Below are 21,552 nucleotides of genomic sequence, written 5' to 3'. Positions count from 1 at the left end.
TGAAAAATATGTGATGATATGTAATCCATTCCCACAGACTTGTTAACATTTCACCAAAGTAATACCTGATACACCTCCAATTATTGTCTTTAATTCTCTTAATACTTGCCTCCCTTCTATATGTTGCAGAGAATTATTCAGAGGAGAGGCTCTGGAGCTGTCAACCTGGACAATGGGTGGAGGCTCTACTACTCTGGTGCGAGCCCAACAATGTCTTCTCAGGCAGGTGTGGGGATACACACAAGCCCCCAGCTGTCAGACTGTGTTGCTGAGTGTATCCCATTGGGGGGATGGGTATGTGTATTAAGGCTCCAGATGAAAAACCATGACTTGGTTGTGGTGCAAGTCTATGCACCTAATCTGGAGTCAGAATACGCTGCCTTCCTAGAGGAAGTGGATGCTGCTTTTGACAGGGTAGCAGACATGGAATCGGTCCTGCTAATGGGTGACGTCAACGCACATGCTGGAACAGATGACCAGACGTGGAGGGGTGTGGTTGGGAGAAACGGCGACCCTGACCTTAATGCAAATGTTTGAAATTATTGGACTTCTGCTGTACTAACAGCTTCTCCATAATGAATACCTTCTTCAAGCACTGAGAAGTCCATAAGTATACCTGGTACAGGGATACACGTGGACAAAGGTCTCTGATTGACTTCTTTATTGTCTCAGCAGACCTATTTTCTTCAGTGTTGGACGTTTGTGTGAGGAGAGGGGCAGGACTGTCAACTGACCACCACCTTGTTGTCTGCACTTTGATGCTTCAGAAACCAGATGCTACCATCAACACTAGTAGGCCTAAGCAGCTATACCGTGTGAAATTGGAGGCACTGGAAAATGCAGCTGTGAGGAAGAATTTTGCAGGTGACATTTCCTCCAGGTTCAAAGATTCCCAAGCATACTGCAGATGTTGAAGAGGAGTAGAAGCTGTTCCAAACAGCTGTCACTGCCTCTGCACTCTCATGCTGTGTGGCGACAGGTAGTGAGAAAAGGACACCTTGGTGGAATCAAGAAGTCCAAAAAACTGTCCGAACAAAAAAAAAAAAAAAGGAGGCCTAACGAACATGGCTTGGGATCAGGTCACCTGAGATGCATTTCCGATATGCTGAGGCAGTAAAGACAGCAAAGCAGAAGGCTTGGGAATCCTTTGGAGAAAGATTAGACTCATCCTATGCAAACAAAGTATTCTGCAGACCATCCACCACCCTCAAGGGAGGAAATTGTGCACAGCAAGGGAAATGAGAAAGTGGTTAAGAGGTTGCAGAGGAAGTTGGCCAAGATGGTGACTGGTCTGTGGAATTCACCAAAGAGGATAGATTAAAGGTATGTAGGTTATAGAATTTTGCTTATCAGCACATTTTTTATTTTTTTATTTGCTTAGAATTGTGAATGTAAGGAGTGTAAGAACATTATGGATATGTTTCTCTAAACTTAGTGAGATATTTTATAAGGCATTGTGAATAATGGCTAGTGTTGCTCTGCAACATTGGTGCCTGTGCTATTACCTACCTACCTACTACTAATAATAATAATAATTGGCAGTGATAAAATAACTATTATTCTTTTTAAATGTCTTTCAATGCTTCTACAACTTTCTGGAATACTGCCAACAGTAAATGATAACAATCATGGTATCTTGTATTGATTTTTATACAGGTATTCCTTGAACTTTGTATGAAGGCTATAATAATAGTGATACCTTAATGTAGATTATTAAGTATTAAATGAAAGTGAAATTTAAGGAAATATACCACATAACAGCTATACATTTTCTCTACAGCATTGGATATATAACTTCAATGAAGAGGCAGGAGGATTATCATTATACAAAGAGGATAGATTGGAGTACTCCAACAGTTACATTAAAACAAGACATGTTTATGTTGTAGGTGAACAACCTTACATTAGTTCTGCACCCTTTTCTGCACCTCTTAGACGGTAATCATTTTTTAATATTATAAATGAACATTAAAGTGTAAATGTTATAAAATGTTATTTATAAAGTGTTATAAAAATATGTGAATTATCAACATAGTAATGATAATAATAATGAAAATTAATAAATTTCGTTAGGTCTTGATACTTATATAAATTGGTTTTTCTCCCCTTAGATATGCAGATCTGATAACACAGAGATCAATTTTGTCCATTTTACGAAATTGTCAGACAGATGAGGAGGAAGAAAGAAGAAAAGCTGAAGTATGTAATCCAAATGGCATTTGTAAAAACTTTTCCAGTAAAGTATCAAAGTTACTTGGCATTGCTTATATCCTTGACTTGGGGGGGGGGGGGGATCACCAAGCATTTTCATTGCACATTTAGAAAGAGCAATGGATAAAATGAAGGTAGATGCAAAAAGGAATATCGGTACATGGGATGAGAATTAACATTCTGAGATGTGCAGATAACATTGTTATTATGGAAGAAGAAAGAGAATTACAAAAAACGACAGTTAAATAAGGAAAGAGATTTGGACTTGTTATGAACTTGAAAAAAACAAAGACAATGGTATTTGGTGAGAAGAACATGAAACAAAAGATACAAGTGGATGGAATTGATATAGAAAATGTAGAACACTTCACATATTTGGGAAGTAAAATGACATGATTTGGACTATAAAAAAGAAATGAAAAAGACCATGGATAACATCTGGAAAAGTAAAGTGATCAGCCTGCAAACAAAACTAAGAGTGCTGGAAACATGCATCTTTGGCAGTGTATTCTATGGATCTGAAACCGACGTTTCAGATCCATAGATCAAGAAAAATAATTTTAGCATTTGAAAGAACTTGTTACAGGAAGATTCTGAGATGGGTACAGAAAAATCGCAAATGAAGAATCGGAAGATACAACCAATGGAGAATCTAATGCAGAAGATTATAAAATGGAAGCTGCAATTATTTGGACATCTGCAGAATGAGTGAAGACCGGAAGATAGAGACATGTTTGGTATTATGGATGGCATAAACAGAAGAGATAGACCATACAGAGGATGGATCGACAACATAAAGGACTGGTGTGTGGAATGGATGATCAGAAACTGCAGCACTGTATACTGGACAAAGAAAAGTGGAAGAAGATAGTGAAGAAGGCATTAGACACCAATGGGCAGTGAGCCCATGGTTCGTGATTATGAAGTGTTTAAATTCAATTTCCTTGTTGCCATGTCACCTCCTCCTTCCTTGCAAGGTTTTCCTTATGTCTCCAAAGCTGAACTCCCCTAAATAATTACTTGACTTGCATTGATTATACCAGTCTGCTGATATATGACTTCCACATCATTCCTGACACCCCCAGATATATAACAGCAACCAATTTTATATTTTGTCTTTTGGCTTCAATCTCACACCAGACTGACCCAAAAGAACTGCCACCTGCCCAACTGACTTACTCTTGTTAGCTGCAATTATTCTACTATCATCAGCAGTATCCCCACCCCATCTGCTCCATCCCTACTAAATCCATCACATTCAATCTCTGAAACTACATGATCTGCTGTTAGCCAAATCTCACTATTGCCCAACTCTTTTGTGAGACTGCACTTACCAGTGCTAAAAACTCCTCCCACTTGTTCATGATGCTTTTGACATTAGTATACAGAAACTGCAAGTAGAAAAAGCCATCAAAAGTCTAAAATGTAGAAAGGCAACAGAAATAGATCATGTCAACCAGGAATGCTCAAGTATGCAGGTATAAAAGTCTTACAGTGGCTGCACTGCATAGTTCAGAAGGCCTGGACACACAGATGAAATCCGTAGAGCTCCTACTGAGTATTCCTGGGAGATATATGCCTGGGAAGTATATTTGAGAAACAGTTCAGAAGGATTGTGAAAGAGAAGCTTGGTGAAGAAGCTGGATTCAGGTCAATAGAGGCTGTCAGGATCAGATTTTCTTTATGACAGATAACTAAGAAATCATGGGAATATAACAAAGATCTGTATTTAACTCTTCAGAGGTCATGAGTAGCTGTGCATTCACATGTTAAGAGTGTTCTGGGATGGGTCATTAGTAATAGTGCATACTCTTAGGGGAGGAAGTAGGGGAGACAGATCTGGGGTTGATGATTGATAGAAACCTGAAATTTAGCAGACATGTTGCAAAGGTGATGAAGGTAACACAGGGGGACTCCTGTAATAATGAGAAGGACATTGACCTGCAGAGATAAGTTATCATTCCATTGTATAAGACCCTGATTAGACCACACTTGGACTATTATTCTCAGATTTGGTCCTCAGGATTCGAAGGGGATAAATTAACTGTGTAAAAGATACAAAGGTGGTTTTAGGACTGTACAATGTTAGTTATGAGAATTGTCTGAGGGAGTGCAGATTGCATAGTGGTGGATAGGAGGAGAGATGATATGATTGAGAACTGTTGAGAGGTGGTTACAGGGTTGACACCGGGGAGTTCTTTCACCAAAAGCTTGATGTCTCTTTTGTTTGATGCACCTAATCGACTGTAATGTAATGCTTTTTGTTTTCTTCAAATCCTCTATTACCTCACCTAATAGGTATGATGATAAAACGTTAGTAATTACTACTTCTAATTTAATACGTGTGGAAGAAAATTTTGGTTGATAAATTTTATTTATCGATGTCGACAAGCAGTCATTTGCACAAAAAATTTGACCACGATGCACAGTATGATAAGCAGTGCTTCACTTTCTGCAATTTTATTGCTTTTACTATCACCATGTCTCACCATAGAGCTGAGGTTTTTAACTGATGACTGTGTCTTTTCAGCATCCTTATGTTTCTGGCTACGTAGATGTTGGTTGATGTCGCTTTTTCCTCCATGAGTAATGAATAAATGAACATTACAATGTTTGCATACCACTTTTGTTCCATCACTATTCATCTTGTCCAGTTTAATAATTCTTTCTGATGATCGACATTAAAACTGCAGTTTCACCTCTTTGACATTGCAAGGATACTTTAAAAAAATATGTAATTTAAAACACTGGAATTGAATAACAAAGCCAGTAGTTAGCATACATGCAAAACAAAAACTAATGGTACAGTAGAACAGACACTGCTTCTGAGATGCTAAAGTATTTCGAACATGTATTTATCTTCTCTGAAGAAATGAGTTATCAATATTTACTATCGAACAATGCAACTTCATGGTTCTACAAATTACTGTTATCCATGATATTCATATACAATTATAAGTTAATGAGTAATAATTTGATTTACCAATATTAAACATTTATAGTTTTTATTAGAATGGGACGAAATTGATATTTTTATTAAAATGACTGGATGGTCGGGAAATTAGAAAAAAACTATGTATGGTCAACCTATCCTCACCCCACTTGAGAATGGAAAAGAGATCAGTGTTTAGGGAGATTGGTTGAAGAAAATGTTGAAGTGCAGGTTACCTGAACACTACAAGGTTTTGAAAATGAAAGGAAGACTGGAGAGTACTGTCATCAGCACAGCTGTGAATAGGACTTGATTTCAGGGAAAGAAGATTGTTAATATGCAGGAATTAGAATGTAGGTAATGGTACCAAGTTGTGGGTTATATCTGCATTAATTGCGAAATCTAATGAAAGGAAAACCATACATCAGAATCCACAGTGATTGGCTAGAAATAAAGCTGGCAGTCCATTCACAAAGGGAAGGAGGAATATCATAGGAGTAGCTTGGTAAGTAGGCAACGATGTCAGACTCATCAAATGCCTTGTAAGAATGAAGTGTCCAATGAACTTTCTCTCTGACTTTCTCTGATCCTTTCCATGGCTTACATCCAAATGTGGATGAGATTAATAAAGAGGTTTTGACTCGAACAATCTTTGAAACAAGACTTGTGGAATCCATATCGATCATCATTAAATAATTTGTAGTTCAAGAAATTGAATGTTGAGCTTTCCCATTATTTTTTGTCAGTAATGAGGTCAGAGCAATAGGGTGATAGTTTAATTATTGACTTTTAGCTCCCTTTTAAGAAATAGGATGGACAAAAGCTTGCTTATAAGATAACTGCTAACTGAGCATGACAGCTTAAAGAGATGATGCAGGAACAGGTGCAAGTTTCTGGAGTACATAGTTTTAGTACAACTGAAAGAATACCATGAGAACCAGGAGACTTATTGGTATTTTTTACTTATATTTATCAATATAAGTATTTTTTCTTATATCCTTCTGGTGAGATTTCAGAGGACACATACGGTGGACAGTTTGTGTCACAGTAGGAGCAGTCCTACTTACGGAAGATTTAGACAAAACTGATTCTAAAGATCTGCCTTTTCTTTTGGAGATGTTGCCATTGTATCATCAAGATGTGAGAGAAGTGGAAACATGAAAGAACAGACATTGTTTGGATCTCCTGCGATTAGTCTTAAGACCCAATGGAAATGACCATGCAATAATAACAATAAACACACCATTTGTCTACCTTGAAATATAATGGATGCATAGTTGCTGAACCTATTGCAAAACCTTTGAAAGGAAATTTTGCTAGAATTTTGCCAGTAGCTTTGAAAAATTTCCTACCTTGCTTTAATCTCCTCAGCAACTATGGTCGGTCTTCTTAATTTCTGATTGCCATCAGCTATACGTTTATGATCTATCTAATCACTGTTTACGATCCAACTACTGAATATTTGTGTTGCCTTTCAACCCATCTGAAAAAATCTCCACATCCTCACTTCTCCAAAGGACAAGCTTCCACAACTCAGCTATCCAAGCGTCTACCAGACACTTGGATAACAGAGATATTCTTTAACTGTTAAAGAATATTGCATGTATCTGTGAGATAGAGCGCCTTGCTTTATCTGTTTATTATGCAATAATAGTGCGGTTTCTAAAAGAAGTAATATAGAAAGGCATTTCAAAACCATTCATGCCGATTGCAATTTTAAGTTAAATTATTCAAGTCAGGAGGAGTCGGCAGCGCCCACACTATCATGCCCTTCATATTAAAAAGGTTGCCGACCATTGGACTACATCTATCCGGAGATAGTACTTTATAAATCAGCTAATCTTTCCTAACTTTTGTGTGTGTGTGTGTGTGTGTGTGTGTGTGTGTGGTTTTTTTTTTAAATAAGTTTAAGAAATTTAATGACCTTTTTTAGTTCTTACATTAGCTATTAGCTACTTAGGTGGCGAAAGTTCTACTATAGTTCACCCACCGATTAGAGATCCTTTGACACTTCCGCACATGTCAGAAAAAGGAGAATCCATTCCAATAATATGGTATCTGTCTACTGGGATGAGTTTGTTTATTATTACAGGTCGGAAAGTTTAGCTTTTCTTTTACAAACATTGCTGTTTTTAAACTGTAACTATGTTGCTTGTATAACAATTGGAAAAATGTACATAGAGTATTAAGCAAAATTAAAAAAGTATAGCATAAAACAAAACTTTAATTAAGTTTATTTTTAAAGAAGTTTTCTATAAAATAAAAATAATTATACAGAAAAACAATTTTTTTTTTTCAAATTAGTTTAGATATTCTAAACTTACAATTGAGAGAACTGAGACACTTTAATGTCCTAAACCGATTAATTATTTATGGCTTGTTGTGACTCTTATAACCACATTACAGGCCAAGACGTCTATAGACATCAAAATTATCATGGATGAAGTGCATATTAAAATTATAATACCATTGATATTACATTGAAATATATGATGGATATGAGGATGCATATTTGATCCATAATGGCTGGTGAGGTGGTTAACAAACCCATGCAAAAAAATGTTGGAAAAAAATGCAATTATCAAATTCTTTTAATCTTCAGAGTCATCTGAATCGGTGTCCGAATCGCCATCACTTTCACTTAAACTGATCACCAAAGGTTCGCATAATTCGATAATTCCATCTCTGTTCCAATACATAGTTTCCAATGAGGTGACACAAGAGCAATATTTTCCCCAGTTTTGAACTGTAATACTTTCAATTGCCTGTTCTGAAAGCTTAAAAAGTTTCGACATGTCAATGTCCCCAGTTGCGATGACGAATGAAACTTTTTACTTCTGCCCAAACATACTCAATAGCATTAATATCGCAATGATATGGTGGTTGGCTCAAAGCTAGAAATCCATGCTCTTTGAGCATCGTGTCAAATTTAAATAGTTTAGTTGTGGGCGAGTTTCTTTTGATCAAATTAAGTAATTCAATTTTTTGCATATCTGGGGAATGAGAAATGTTATTTGCAGAGACCCAATCCATTAGAACTTGCTTCTTATTAGACCAATTTGGAACTTTGTTTAATTGAATAGAGAGATATGAAGCGTTAACAATTATAACAGCATTTTTAGGAAGGTTTGGAATCAGTTTTTCTTCTGCCCACTTTTTGAAGATCGTAGAATTCATTTGCCCATGGTAATCTCCAGTAGTTGAATTTGCTTTGTATAGTAAGTTTGAATTCGGTAAAAAAAAAAAAAAAAAAAAAAAAAAAAAAAACCATTTCTTCACCCTCATACATATTATGTGCCACGAGGCATTTCCGGTTTGTAGCACTCCACATTCTTCTTTAGACCGCCAACATTTTCCATAAGTTAAATTACTATCAATCCAAGTTTCATCTAGATACACAATGGGTCTTTTCTCCTCCCCTGAAACATCTTATTGCTCTCAAATACTCCATTCTAAATAAAACAATGCTGAGGCCTCTCTTTCTGTTTCCGGCCAAGGATGGTGGTGGTTGTAGAGACTTGTGTGGAGAAGAGGAGACCCTGGGACAATTTTTCTTAGTGATGATGTCACTTACATATCTTTCAATTTCCTTTCTTTCAGATTTGCATGTTACATGCTCATCTGCGAGCAACCGTCACCTTCACGCTTTTTTGAAATCTTGGTTTGGTACTCTTTGACCTTCAAAAGTCTGACATTTTTCCTTTTGAAAATGTAATTGTCCTTCATTAATACAACTTTTTTTTCTGACTCATCATGGTAACAAAGAAAGGTTTTTTCTTTGATGCTGAGCACAAACAAATGTTATTTTGTGCAAGCAATATTAAAACCTTGCATATCAAATATCATAAACACTTTACATCAATTTTTTTTATTACTTGTTATATATTTTTCTGACTTAAGGCACTTAAAAATCAAGTATGATAAGTTATAGAATTACTTATTGTGATAGATTTTACAGCTTTATACCTTTCTTAATTTTTAATTAACAAGAGAAATAGTAGTTGAACTTTTCTACAAATGGGCTAGAGGCTGTATGGTCAGCCATTTCTTAAGGAGGAGAAATCTAAAAAGATTTATTTAACTCTCATGCCAGTGCAGTAAGGCTAGATGGCATCCATTATGATATGATGAGAAAACATCTTTTATCATCTGCTATGGATCTTATTTTATTATACTATATAACCAAATACTAACAGTGGAAGAGTTGTGGTATTTAGAAATATGGCTATGCATTCTAATAATTAAATAGCTTAAGTTGTGCTAGAACAGTTATTTCAAAGAATGATAATTTTTGCTTCAGGCTAGATATCTATTAAATATATACATACAAATTTTTTTCTAAATGCTCTAATTATTATTTTTCTCCCTCTGTAGGAATTGTGCAATCATTTGAATGGTGTGGATCAAAAGGTAGTGTGTCTATCAAAATTTCCAAATGAAATATTTATGGTGAGTAATTAAGTATTTTAACCAGCTTGCCCTTTTGTATTTTTATAGGTGCTTTTAGTGTATGTATCTGGAGTGGTAGTCTTAGCAAGTTAAACATGTTCTGGCAAGCCTCCATAGATCAGTCAATTCTGATGATGCCTTCTGTTGGAAAGTGTGATAGTATGTTCAAATTCCATCTAGAATGCAAAGAATGTTCATCAGGATATGGAGTTGTTTTTTTCTTCAGAAATTTAGGTTTTTCATCCACACAAAACAGCCAAAGAACATATTCAACATACAGACAATAAATGATTGCAGGAATAAAATTAACTACCCTACTCTGTTGGATCCGGTTTCAAAATATATGTGGGCAGTCTATGAATAAGCATAAATTAGTAGGTGTATTAGCTAAAGTTTAAATTAGTTATCAAAATAAGACAACCATATTCATAATTTTCAAATAACCTAATTCATAAGGTTATTTTCTATTATTTCCAGCTTTGCATAAAAAAACTACCATTTGCTTATGTTTCAGTTAATAATAATCCACTCTCCTGTAATTATAACTGAGAATCTAAAGCAATGAAAACAAGTTAGTTTTAAATTTTTTTTTGGCAGTTAACTCATTCAATCAAGCTATTGTGAGAGAAAAAGATTGTTCAGACTTTACATCAAAAAATTTTTGCAGTGTTATACTGTTTTAATATTCATATTGGAAGAATATTCTAATTCTTACTTCTGACTTTCACTATTTCACATATGTAAATAGCTGACACTATTCACTGTTCTCTCCACAATTAATGATATGTCCAAATACATGGTTACTTTAACATGTTTTTTACAGCACGCGACTTCTGGGCTGGTAGGGGGCCCTGGCACTGACAGCACACAATCCCCACAAACCATATATATATATTGGAAGTTATCTTGGCATTATTGAATCATGTTGATCTTTTCCTTTTTAACAGGGTGCAATCCAAGAGGAAGCTGTGGTAGTTTCTGTGTTTGATAATGGATTAGAAGCTATAATTGAAAGATGGAAAATATTGCTGCATCTTGTTCAGGAGGTAATTATCAAAACTTTTTTTTAATGCATTTTGTTTTATATTATATATATATATATATAAACTTTATATTTGGCCATAACAATATAATAATGAAAACTGACTACTTTCACGGATACTGGGTAAAGGAGAATGGATGTGAAATTGATGTGGTAAAGTGTGGGTTATGATTTTGGGGAGAAAAGATTACTAGCTGTGTACATTACATTGATGGAAATGTACTCCAGGAAATTAAGTCAGTAATTTTGGGGGTATTAGTGGATAAAAAATTTTTATCCACTAATTGTTAATTGCTGATACTTTATTCTAATCTATTTCTAATTTAAACTGATTAATTTAGTCGCACTGTAATACTTTATACTTCCTACTAGTGTTAGCACTGTTAGTGAGTAGGCCTCTGAAATAGGTGCTTCACGGTTACAGTTAACTATCTCTCATAGCATGTAATTCAGTAAAATTTGTTTTATTTTTGACTGCACCACCTGAATTTACCTGTAAAGCATGGGAGATTAGTTATAACACTTTTATAGGATTGATTACTCTCTAAACTAAACCTTAATTATTCAGTCGTGGCAATTTCTCTAATTTAAGCAAACAGGTTCAATGTGTTCGACGTTATGAGACACTGCATTGGTCAAAGATCAGGCGATAATTTCAATTATACAACACATGTTTATTTTACCTTAAGCTATTTTACAATATAATGCACATTTGAACAATTTCCTTCTAATACCTATCGAGCTCAAATCATACTCTTACAAATTAGACTTGCTATTTACAATACTAAAATAACTTATTTTTACATATCCAGGCACCCTTCTTAACATATAAATGCTAATTCTCATCCTCAATTATCTCTGACAGCAACTATACAATTAATTTAACAGCGCCACATTCGGTGGACATACAATTCTTAATCTTTACCTTAGCATTAATACAATAAATCTGCAGTAACATATACAGTCCTACCAGCTTTGGAGATTTTTGGCAGGTCTGCTGACTGCTCCATTCCATCCTATACACAGTTCTCAACTGAACGGCTCATGTATCTGTCATAGATACATGAGCCGTTCAGTGGCTCATGTATCTATGACAGATGGCATGTATCTGGTCGCATGTGGCACTTTCTGTTACTTGAAATAAATCTCTGTAGAATAAACTGCCTCTTCCAGGTTCCCCATGCCAAGGGTTCACTCTCCAATGAAATCTCCAGCAAGACGACTCAGTAAGAGTGAGAGAGATTTTCGTTTTATTTTCGAGACCTCTTTTATACAATTCTGAAGTTCCTTATTTTTAGGGTTGGAGACCCCCGGATTTTCTATAAACATTCTGACATTAGTGGGCTTGACCTTCAATGTTGGTGGCAAGATCTCCATATCTGAATGATCTTCAATACAGCATAATCCTATCTAATCTGCTTAACTTGAGGCAGAAATACTTAGCTCATAACATTTAGCTCCTCTTACAACATCAGAATTTAACATTAAATCAACGTAATGTACAATTTGAACATTTTACAAAAATATTTTATAACTCATGAACAATTCTATGTCATTCTCTTAGTCAGCTACCCTTATAGGTTTACAATCAGTTTTAACCGTTAAAATTATAATCTACAATTTTGCTATTTCCACATGATTTACGATCTGCAAAATCGATGTTGGGAAATTTTAACAAAATTTCCCTGACTCGAATTTTACACAAAGGGTGCAGTATTTTTTGTATGGATAGATAAGAAAGGAGGGGACATGCTGCTAATGATATCAGATGATTTGAATCATGTTAGAATTGAGACGTGTGACTGCATAATTAATAATAGTTTTATTTGTGGCAGTAATTTTGAAGCCATATGAAGTGAGGTGGATTCTAACAATATCAAATATATAGCAGGGTGTTGTTACAGTTCTGGGGATCAGTGACAAAGCGAAACAAAAGCATCACCAAATAATGACAATGGGTGCTTAAAGAGGAATCATAACGAGGGACTTTATTTGAATATTGATTGGGTAGTTGTCAAATCACATGGGAAGAATTATTTTTATTATTACATGACACCTCCAGGGAGACCAAAGACTCATCAAGGGAGGTCACCTACTCTACAACTGTCTCCACCACTCAATCCACCAAATACAACGAATAGCAACTATCATCATCACCCAACACAAATGACATCCATGCCAACCACAGGATTCGAACCTGCAGCCTTTTGGCTGGAGAGCACATACGCTAACCACTTGGTCAACCAGGCCAGAAGATTGAAACTGAATTTATTGAGCTGTTGCAAGACAGCTTCATCAGGCAGCATGTGATTGAAGGAACTCATGGTCAAAGAGTGATAGATCTGATTGTAATGATAGAGGGGATTTCAGTTAAAGATGTCACTATTCTGTCTCCAGTTGGTTATAGTGATCATGCAGTTCTCACTTTGGAAGTGGCTAGGTTTATGAATTTTCCATTCAGAAAAGGTTACATGCTGAACTACAAATTAGGAGATTATGACCACTTGACGAGTATGCTGTGTTCTGTACCATAGTATCAGTTGTTGGTTGGGAAGAATATGAACAATGGGTGTGTGTGTGGGCAGTGTTAAAAAAGACTTAAATGATGCAGAATAGAATGTGTTGCTAGAGTTTAAAGAATAAGAGCCAAAATGTGTGTGTGTGTGTGTGATCTAAAAAAAAATTGTAAGAAAAAGATGATGTGGAAGGAATACTGTATACATAAGAGTGATGTCAGTTATGATAATTATTATGATAATTATAAGCAGCAAGACAGAAGAGTCACAAGTCTTCTATAGAAAACTGCATATGAAAAGAAACTGGCCTTATAAGTTAAAGATACCCAAAAAGAATTCTATTATGCTGACTTTATTTACTGTCCTCTTCCATTGGAGATAGGTTGAGTCTTCTGCATTTCCACATCCTCCAGAAATCTGTTTCTTGCATGACTGTGAGCTGACTATAGGTTTGTAATCCGCAGTTAATTGATGTTATCCATTAATTCTTGTTTCCTTTTTTTCCCCTTCTAATCTTGCATTCAGAGCCGGGTTATATAGCCTCTTTTGGTGTCATTCTCTCAACATGTCCATAACATTGAAGGTGTCTTTTTTTGATCTTTTCTATTAATAAGTGTGTAGTTTATCTTGTCTTGCAGATTTTATATCTCAATCTTCTTGACACATAACAGTGGGTATTATAATTTTATTGTTTGGAGATATTTTTTTGGAGACACTTTATTATTTTTCCAGATTTTACCTAGCCTATTAAATGATAACCATGCAGTTGATATTTAATATCTTGTTTATCATTTAATATCTATAATAGTGGTCATGCTATCTGAATGTTCTGTTATTACTGTTCCTAAATTCTGATCTTACCCAAGGGAATTATCAGCTCCTTTCGAAAATCAAGACATTTAATTTAAGCCTCAGTATTGACAAGGTTCCATTGAAAGGAAAGGGGTCATTTTGCATAAAAGAGGCTCCAAGAGAAAAGTCCCAAGTATCTGGAGTATCTTAGGTGTGCTGCTAAGGTATTGAAGAAATTGGTAAAAGACAGAATTCAGTACTAGGTGGATAGAAATATAACACTTTATAAGGGACAACGTGGTTTTGTGAAGGATATGTCTTGCCTTGGTAATTTGTGTGCTTTTTATAATACTGTCAATGGAGATAGGCGTGATGTTAGCTTGCTCTACCTTTGCTGCAAGTTTCCTGGTGTTGTACTACCTTACCCCAGTCCTGAAGATATTTGCAGGTGCAAACTTTGTTTGCTGACACTTGGATAAAGGATTAAACTAAATTTATTATAGTCTAACCAAATGAAAAATAAACTTTCAAGGAAATTGCTATTTGCAATACTTCTGGACTACAGATCAGAATGTGGCAACTATTCTTCAATTAAAAAATTTTTTATTTATATATTTTATTTTTTTGCTTTGTTGTACTTTTGCCAATAATGAACTGTATTACACAAATTAGAGCAAATGGGAGTAGATATGAATCTGGTAATTTGGATTAGTGCAGTTGGACAGATATCAAAGGTTGGTTTATGGAAAAGATTAGTCTAGAAGACAGGTGATTAGAGGGTTTAGTATTTGGTCCTCTGTTTTTTTTAGTTTGTACATCAGTGATATGAGTTTTGCTTATCTCTTTATATTGATTGCCCTAGATCAGAATGTGGCAACTATTCTTCAATTAAAAATAAAATAAAATTTTTAAAAAAAAAATTATTTATATATTTTATTTTTTTTGCTTTGTTGTACTTTTGCCAATAATGATCTTTGAAATTTGAAGTGGAGATTGCAGGTGGTGATGAACAAAATAGTGATAGGTAAAGTACTAAGATGGAACACCATTGAATTTGAAAAGTTAAAGGAGTTAAAAGCATAAAAGCATAAATACGATACTATTAAAAAATCCAGTAATGAATGATGTGAAATTATTAGTAAATACCCTGTGAATAACTGTAAATAACTTGTGAAAATATAAAAGATTATAAACTAAAACATAAAAACTATAAGGAAAGAATGTAAAGACCTTGAAATAAAAATATGTGATTAAAGATGAAATACAAGATGAACCATCTCTAGTATAGTATTTATTGTTGCTAGTAAAAATAACAAATAAATAACTGCTATCCGAGTCACATAAATTAATTGAGAAAGAACTACATGTTTTATTTCTTCTTTCCAGGGTCATTTTGAAGTTCATGACAAAATACTACTGAACATTATGTACAGCAAGGAAGAGGGCCAATTTACCATTAAAATAGTATGTTCATTTTATTCATAATGCCTTTTTACCTAGTAATAAGTTGTTGAAATAAAAGTTATTCCAAAACTGATTTTTGTTCATTTTTCAGAGCCACTGCAGATTCAAAAAATAGTCTTTCTCTTCTTAATTTACTGCAATTGGAGTATACTGGTCTTTTTTTTTCCGATTGGCTCTATGAACTGTATCTAAATCATGATCTGCAAGACTGAATTGAGTGTAGGTCTTCCAAGCAGATGTTGGCTGATCTTCCTGTTTGTCCACAGTAGGACAGCTTGCAGGAACAGGGCACTTTATATACTTCAGGCACAAAAAAAGAGGAAAGAGATGATCTTTAGTAGAATACATGAGGGTAGAAAGCTTTTGATGGGACTTGAAAGCTGTGCAGAGATTTTATTTATTCACAGAGAGAGAGAGAGGAGGGAGATGATTGTTAGAAGGTATGAAGATAGAAAGGCTTTTGGTGGGCTTGAAAGCTGTGCAGAGAATGTAATCCTTTAAGACTGGCTGTTTTTTTTTTCTGAAGTACCTCAGACATAGGGATAATGATAGCATTACTGAAATCTTGCTGAAGAAAAGGTTGAGGATTGGGGAAAGGGTTGGTTACTTTATTAATACTGTGTGAACTGTAGTCCTTATATAAGGCATGGTGTATATGATGCTGTAAGTTCTTACAGCTGAGAGAGGACTCACTGGAACAAAGATTATGGGCTCTATTGATTAGTTTTTTTAATGATACCATATTGTTGGGCAGGGGTGATGAGAAAGTTTATGAATATATCTACCTATGTAGGTTGGCTTCCTATATATTGAAAAGAACAAGTTACCATTGGGTAGGCATGTTGCCAAGGTATCTAAGAAGGCTGGACTATTATTAATATCTTGTTGCATGGCAAATTGAATTTTAGGGTGAAGATTATTGAGGTGAGACAAGGTTGAAACTTCAGTTTTCTAGAGAATTAAACATGCTAGCTTTTCTTAAGATGTCAGGATACAGAAATATTGCCAAACTGTATAAAATGTAAAGTAAGTTCAAATCTAAAATGGCCCTCTATATCTACAAGTATGGCCTTCATATGACATTCAAACCATATGCTACATTAGCAACTCTGATCCAGATAAAATTCATTCCCTAACATATCCAGGAGTGTATGAAGTTCCTTGTGGCTTCTTGTATGGCTATAGTAGGCTAATGACTTAACCTACTATGGGCATATAGGAAGATCTGCTAGCATGCCTTAAAGAACATAAAAAGTCTATTCAATACTGTTATTATGGCAATTCAGGACTGCCAGACCAAGCTTTGGACAACTCGTTCACACAGGATTAAATGGAAGAAAACCCAATGTATTAATTATAAGTCGTTACAAATCAGGAACATCATTTTATTGCCATTGCTGTGAAGCAGCATGGTTGCATTAATTCGTAAAATTTGGGAGACCATTATATTAAGATCAACTCAAACATAACTGTAATGCTTCCTTTTTTAGAACATTAGAGGATACCAAATTAGGACATAAGGTTTTTCTTCTGTTAATTTGAATTGTTTCACTTACTCATGTTATATATAAAACTAACATGCTGTTATGTGCTCTGAAAATACAGGTTTAAAATCCAGCAAAATATAAACACCTTTCTTTTTATAATTTAGTTCTTTTTGATGTTACAATACTGTTATAAACAAAATTCAACATCTAAGCTTGTCTGTTTGAAGAGATAACAGCATAGTCATCATCAGAGCAGATAACAGGAGTGCTACTGTTATTCTTAATACAGGTGATCCCTGGGTTATGGGCTTCCAAGGCTCTCTACAAGGATAATTAATAATTTTCTTCCGTGCATACAAACCCACATGGCATAAGCCACATTTGGTTGTGCAGCATCTTTACACTAGTGGCTGGTCTCATTGTTTATACAGTACAGCAGTATTATTATTAGCACATTAGAGCCATTATAGTATTGTTATTATTACCGTACATGCACTGAGTTCACTGAGTTATACAAATCCGACTTAAAGACATTCTCAAGAACGTATCTCGTCCATAACCCGGGGACTGCTTGTACCAATGAATGCATTAGAAAAATTGACATTCTCAGAGACTGCTCCACCTACACCTTTACATTACAATCCCACCAAATCTTGGATTAAAAAAAAATTTCATTTCTTCCCTTGGATATACAGATTACCAAAAATACACAAACCCAATTCTCAAACCTATAGCAGATGCTACAAATTCGCTATTCTATAAATTAGTGGAGAAACAAGCTCTTACTCCCTTTCCCCTCACTGGTCATACCTATGTAAAAACAACTCTATCTGTTTTAAAACTTCGATTGAGAATATTAACTTTACATAATACAGATATTTTAGTTAGTTTTGATATCACCTCACTGTATTCCATAGTAGTAGGCCCTTAAACAACTCTCTCACTAAAAAAAAAAAAAACTGATCTCTTATTCTTTGCTATTCATTCTGGATATTTCTCTTAAAAGCACAAAACTCATAAACTGATAGAAGGTATCACTGGGTTCTCACCCCATGCCATTGGAACCAATGTTGTCACTTTGGTTATGGATATCTCTTCTAATCCTGTGACCAGGCTCAATTGCTCTTACCAAGTGTATAAATTTTATTTCCTCCTTGCCATGTGATCTTTCTTCCTTCCAGTCTTTACATCCTAGGCCACCTGTAAATGCCCATAGAGGGCACACCACCTAGATAGGACTTTAGTTTCACTCACTAGTGTATTGTATTTGTGTTGTGTGTTGTTACAAAAAGTTTTTCTAATCTCTGAAGATATTTTGTCTCTGTAACAGACAAAATATCGGAAGTGTTAAAATTAGTTTTAATCCTTTCTCAGTGCTGTTAACATTCCATTAAACCTCTAATATGAATTCTTCATAGCACAAATTCATCCTAAGCATGTCATAATCACATGCCTTGTAGTTCCACATATATCCCTTCTTGATTAGAATATTCCTTATGTTTTACAATCTCTCAAGTCAAGACGGGCATGGTCACTTTCACCAATTGGAACCAATGTTGTCACTTTGGTTATGGATTTGGTTATGGATATCTCTTCTGATCAGGCTCAATGCTCTTACCAAGTGTATAAATTCTATTTCCTCCCTGCCATGTGATCTTTCTTCCTTCCAGTCTGTATCTCCATAGTCGGCCTGTACTCATTGTACTAATTTGGCAATGCATATCTTCCAGATCATTTGTAGAATTCCCTGGTCTATAGCAAGAAGTATCTGTATATTTTGTCTTGTTGGTCTTAATCTCACACCAGGTCATTTCAAATGAACAAACACAACTCCTCTATCTTCCCTGAAAATACTAAACCCTTCACATTCAATCTCTCTGACTACAACATCTGCTGTGATCCAAGGCTCACTAATGTCTATAACCTTTGGCAAGGTGGCACTCCCTCTTGTTCCTGATATTTATGGCAATAGTGTATAGAAGCTGCAGAATCCCTTTAGTCTCTCACCCACCTTTACTTTCAGGACTACCATATTAAATATTTTTGCTTGAGACTAGATTCCTCACTTAGTCATTCTCATTTGCTTCATGCAGATTCACTGGCTTTCACTCCAATTGCTGAAGTTACCTCAATTTGCACTTCAGCATGCTCAGTGAACAAATTTTTGGTTTTCTTTGATATGAAAATAACATGACACTACTTGGATATATGGAATATTGAAAGATCTACACAATTTTGGTCCTAGTGGAAGCTCTGTCATTTTATCAAGAAATTCTTGTCTAACTGAATCATCCAAGTCCAAGTGGAAATCACTCTCTCATGACTATTTTTATTTTTTATGTTGACTCCACACATGAAAGGTCACAACACCTATAACACTACAGTGCCATGTGTTGGCAAGTAATTAAAAAAAAAGTCTTACTTTATGAAGAGTGGGAGGCTGAACTCAATGGAAAAAAAAAACAGTATGGGAGAGTTCCAAAGAATAGAGGTGGATGGAATGAAGGAATTTTATGAGAGGTTACTTTGGTGTGTTTGAAGCTGGACAGTGTATGGATGTTGGCCAGTGGCTGCCCTAGTTCTTGTATCATCATTAAATTCCAGACATGTACCCTCAAGGTTGTTATAATAGAACTGCATGAAAAACTTACATCATTATTAATTCCTATTGACAATTTTCCTACAAATGAGCCTGTTATCTGTCATTATTAGATCTAACATTTCTAACTTCTAAGACACTTTATTTATCAATCAACCTTACATCTTGAGTTTTATCTGAGTTTTTTTTTTTTTTTTTTCTGCCAACATGGCAGAGAACATGTTTTTCTAATCTTTCCTCATAATATCCTCATTTTTAATATAATGTTGACAAGGTTGCCATCTCTTCACTCTCATCAGCTTTCTCAGTACTCTCATTGGTTTGAACACTGTCTTCTAATTTCTCTCTTATTCCATATAAATTTATTCATTTAACTCCCTACTATTTATTCTGTTGTCTATTTCCATATTTAATTTACCATCTTCACTAAAATTCGTGCCAAAGTAACTGAAATGTTTTACTTGTTCTATAGGTTATCCATTCACAATACATTTGAGGTTATTCTATAGGTTATCCATTCACAATACAATGAAGTTCATGATTTTCATAGTTTTGGTCTTGTTATTGCTGATTTTCATGCCAAATTTATAATAACAGTTACTCATTTTATTCAGGTAACTTTACAAATTTATACCGGATTTATTTAAAAGTATAACATCATCCTAAAATAAAGAGCCAAGTTAACATTTCCAAGTTTTATAACAGGTTTAATTCCACTTTCCTTCATAATGTGATCCATATAGATGATGAATAACAGAGGGGATAATGTGCATCCTTGTCTGACACCAGATTTAACATCTAACCATCTTCTTGTACTTCCTTCAGTTCTAACTGCTGACTTACAGCTCAAATAAAAGGCTAAGTATGGCACATCAGCACCTAGTCATATGCCTTTTCCAGATCTGCAAAACTCAATACAAATCTTCATTAGGGTCCCACAATTTCTAAACTATTTGTTGTAAAGTGATAATCTGATCCTGACAACCTATTTGACGTGAAACCAACTTTTCCTTCACCAAGCTTCCCTTCTGCAATCCTTCTCAACTGTTTCTCAAGCATATTTGCATAAATCTTACCAGGAACATTCAGTATGGAAATACCTCTTTAATTCTCATATTCAGTTTCCTTTTTTGTATATAGAAGGGTACTATGAGAGCTCTACTCCAATCATCTGGAATTCGTCCATCTGTCAAGGCCTTCTTCAGTGCAGCCAACCAATGTAATACTTTTATAACTCCATACTTTCTAGTCTACTCCTATCTCTTCACCCCTTCTAATCTTTCTCAGGACTGTCATATCTGCAGTCTCTAGCCTTTGATCAAGTGTTTTACATCTGACCCAGCTCTCAGATCCATAAGTTAAAACTGGTTTGAACACTGTCTTGTATATAGCTAATTTAGTTTCAGACTAATTTCTCTCTTATTCCATATGAATTTATTCAATTGACTTCGTACCATACCAGCTTTATTGATTGTTTCCATTTTCTATTTCTAATTTACCATCTTCACTAAAAATCGTGCCTAAGTAGGTGAAATGTTTTACTTGTTCCACAGGTTCTGTTCACAACACAGTTGATATTTTCATTGTCTTTTTATTGCTGACCTTCATACCATACTATTACAACAGTTATTCAATTTAGTCAGGGAATCTTGCAAACTTGTAGCAGATTTATTTAAAAGTATAACATCATCCTAAAATAAAGAGCCAAGTTAACATTTCCAAGTTTTATAACAGGTTTAATTCCACTTTCCTTCATAATGTGATCCATATAGATAATGAATAACAGAGGGGATAATGTGCATCCTTGTCTGACGCCAGATTTAACATCAAACCATCTTCTTGTACTTCCTTCAGTTCTTACTGCTGACTTACAACTCAAATAAAGACGAAGTATTGCTTGATATAATGCCCCCATTAACACCATATAACTGTAACATATTGAATAGCTTCTCTATTGTCATATGCCTTTTCCAAATCGACAAAGTTTAAATATAGATCTTTTTGTTATATTCTCATCATTTCTCAACTATTTGTCATAGAGTGAAGATCATCTGATTCTG

The 21,552-nt window shown here is 34.9% G+C and overlaps 1 protein-coding gene across 5 annotated transcripts in view; it reads left to right on the top strand.

The window, feature by feature from the left end:
• The window catches only part of LOC150104496 (exosome complex exonuclease RRP44-like), a 136,742-nt gene that overhangs the window by 83,946 nt on the left and 31,244 nt on the right, over positions 1–21,552 (top strand). For 4 of the 5 annotated variants that reach the window (XM_090395672.1, XM_090395667.1, XM_090395668.1 and 1 more), the window contains 5 exons: positions 1,781–1,938; positions 2,112–2,199; positions 9,518–9,592; positions 10,540–10,638; positions 15,329–15,406. In XM_090395672.1, coding sequence (XP_090251798.1) covers positions 1,781–1,938; positions 2,112–2,199; positions 9,518–9,592; positions 10,540–10,638; positions 15,329–15,406 — 498 coding nt within the window. The remainder of the gene's footprint in view (positions 1–1,780; positions 1,939–2,111; positions 2,200–9,517; positions 9,593–10,539; positions 10,639–15,328; positions 15,407–21,552) is intronic. The other variant, XM_090395670.1, reaches the window with a different exon arrangement.

The sequence above is a fragment of the Typopeltis vanoorti genome, chromosome 7 (genome assembly GCF_054136105.1).
Source record: "Typopeltis vanoorti isolate ZY-2024b chromosome 7, IOZ_Tvanoo_1.0, whole genome shotgun sequence".
Classification (NCBI taxonomy): Eukaryota; Metazoa; Arthropoda; class Arachnida; order Uropygi; family Thelyphonidae; genus Typopeltis; species Typopeltis vanoorti.
Note: the sequence above shows the minus strand (reverse complement) of the source record. Positions and strands in the feature narration are given on the sequence as shown.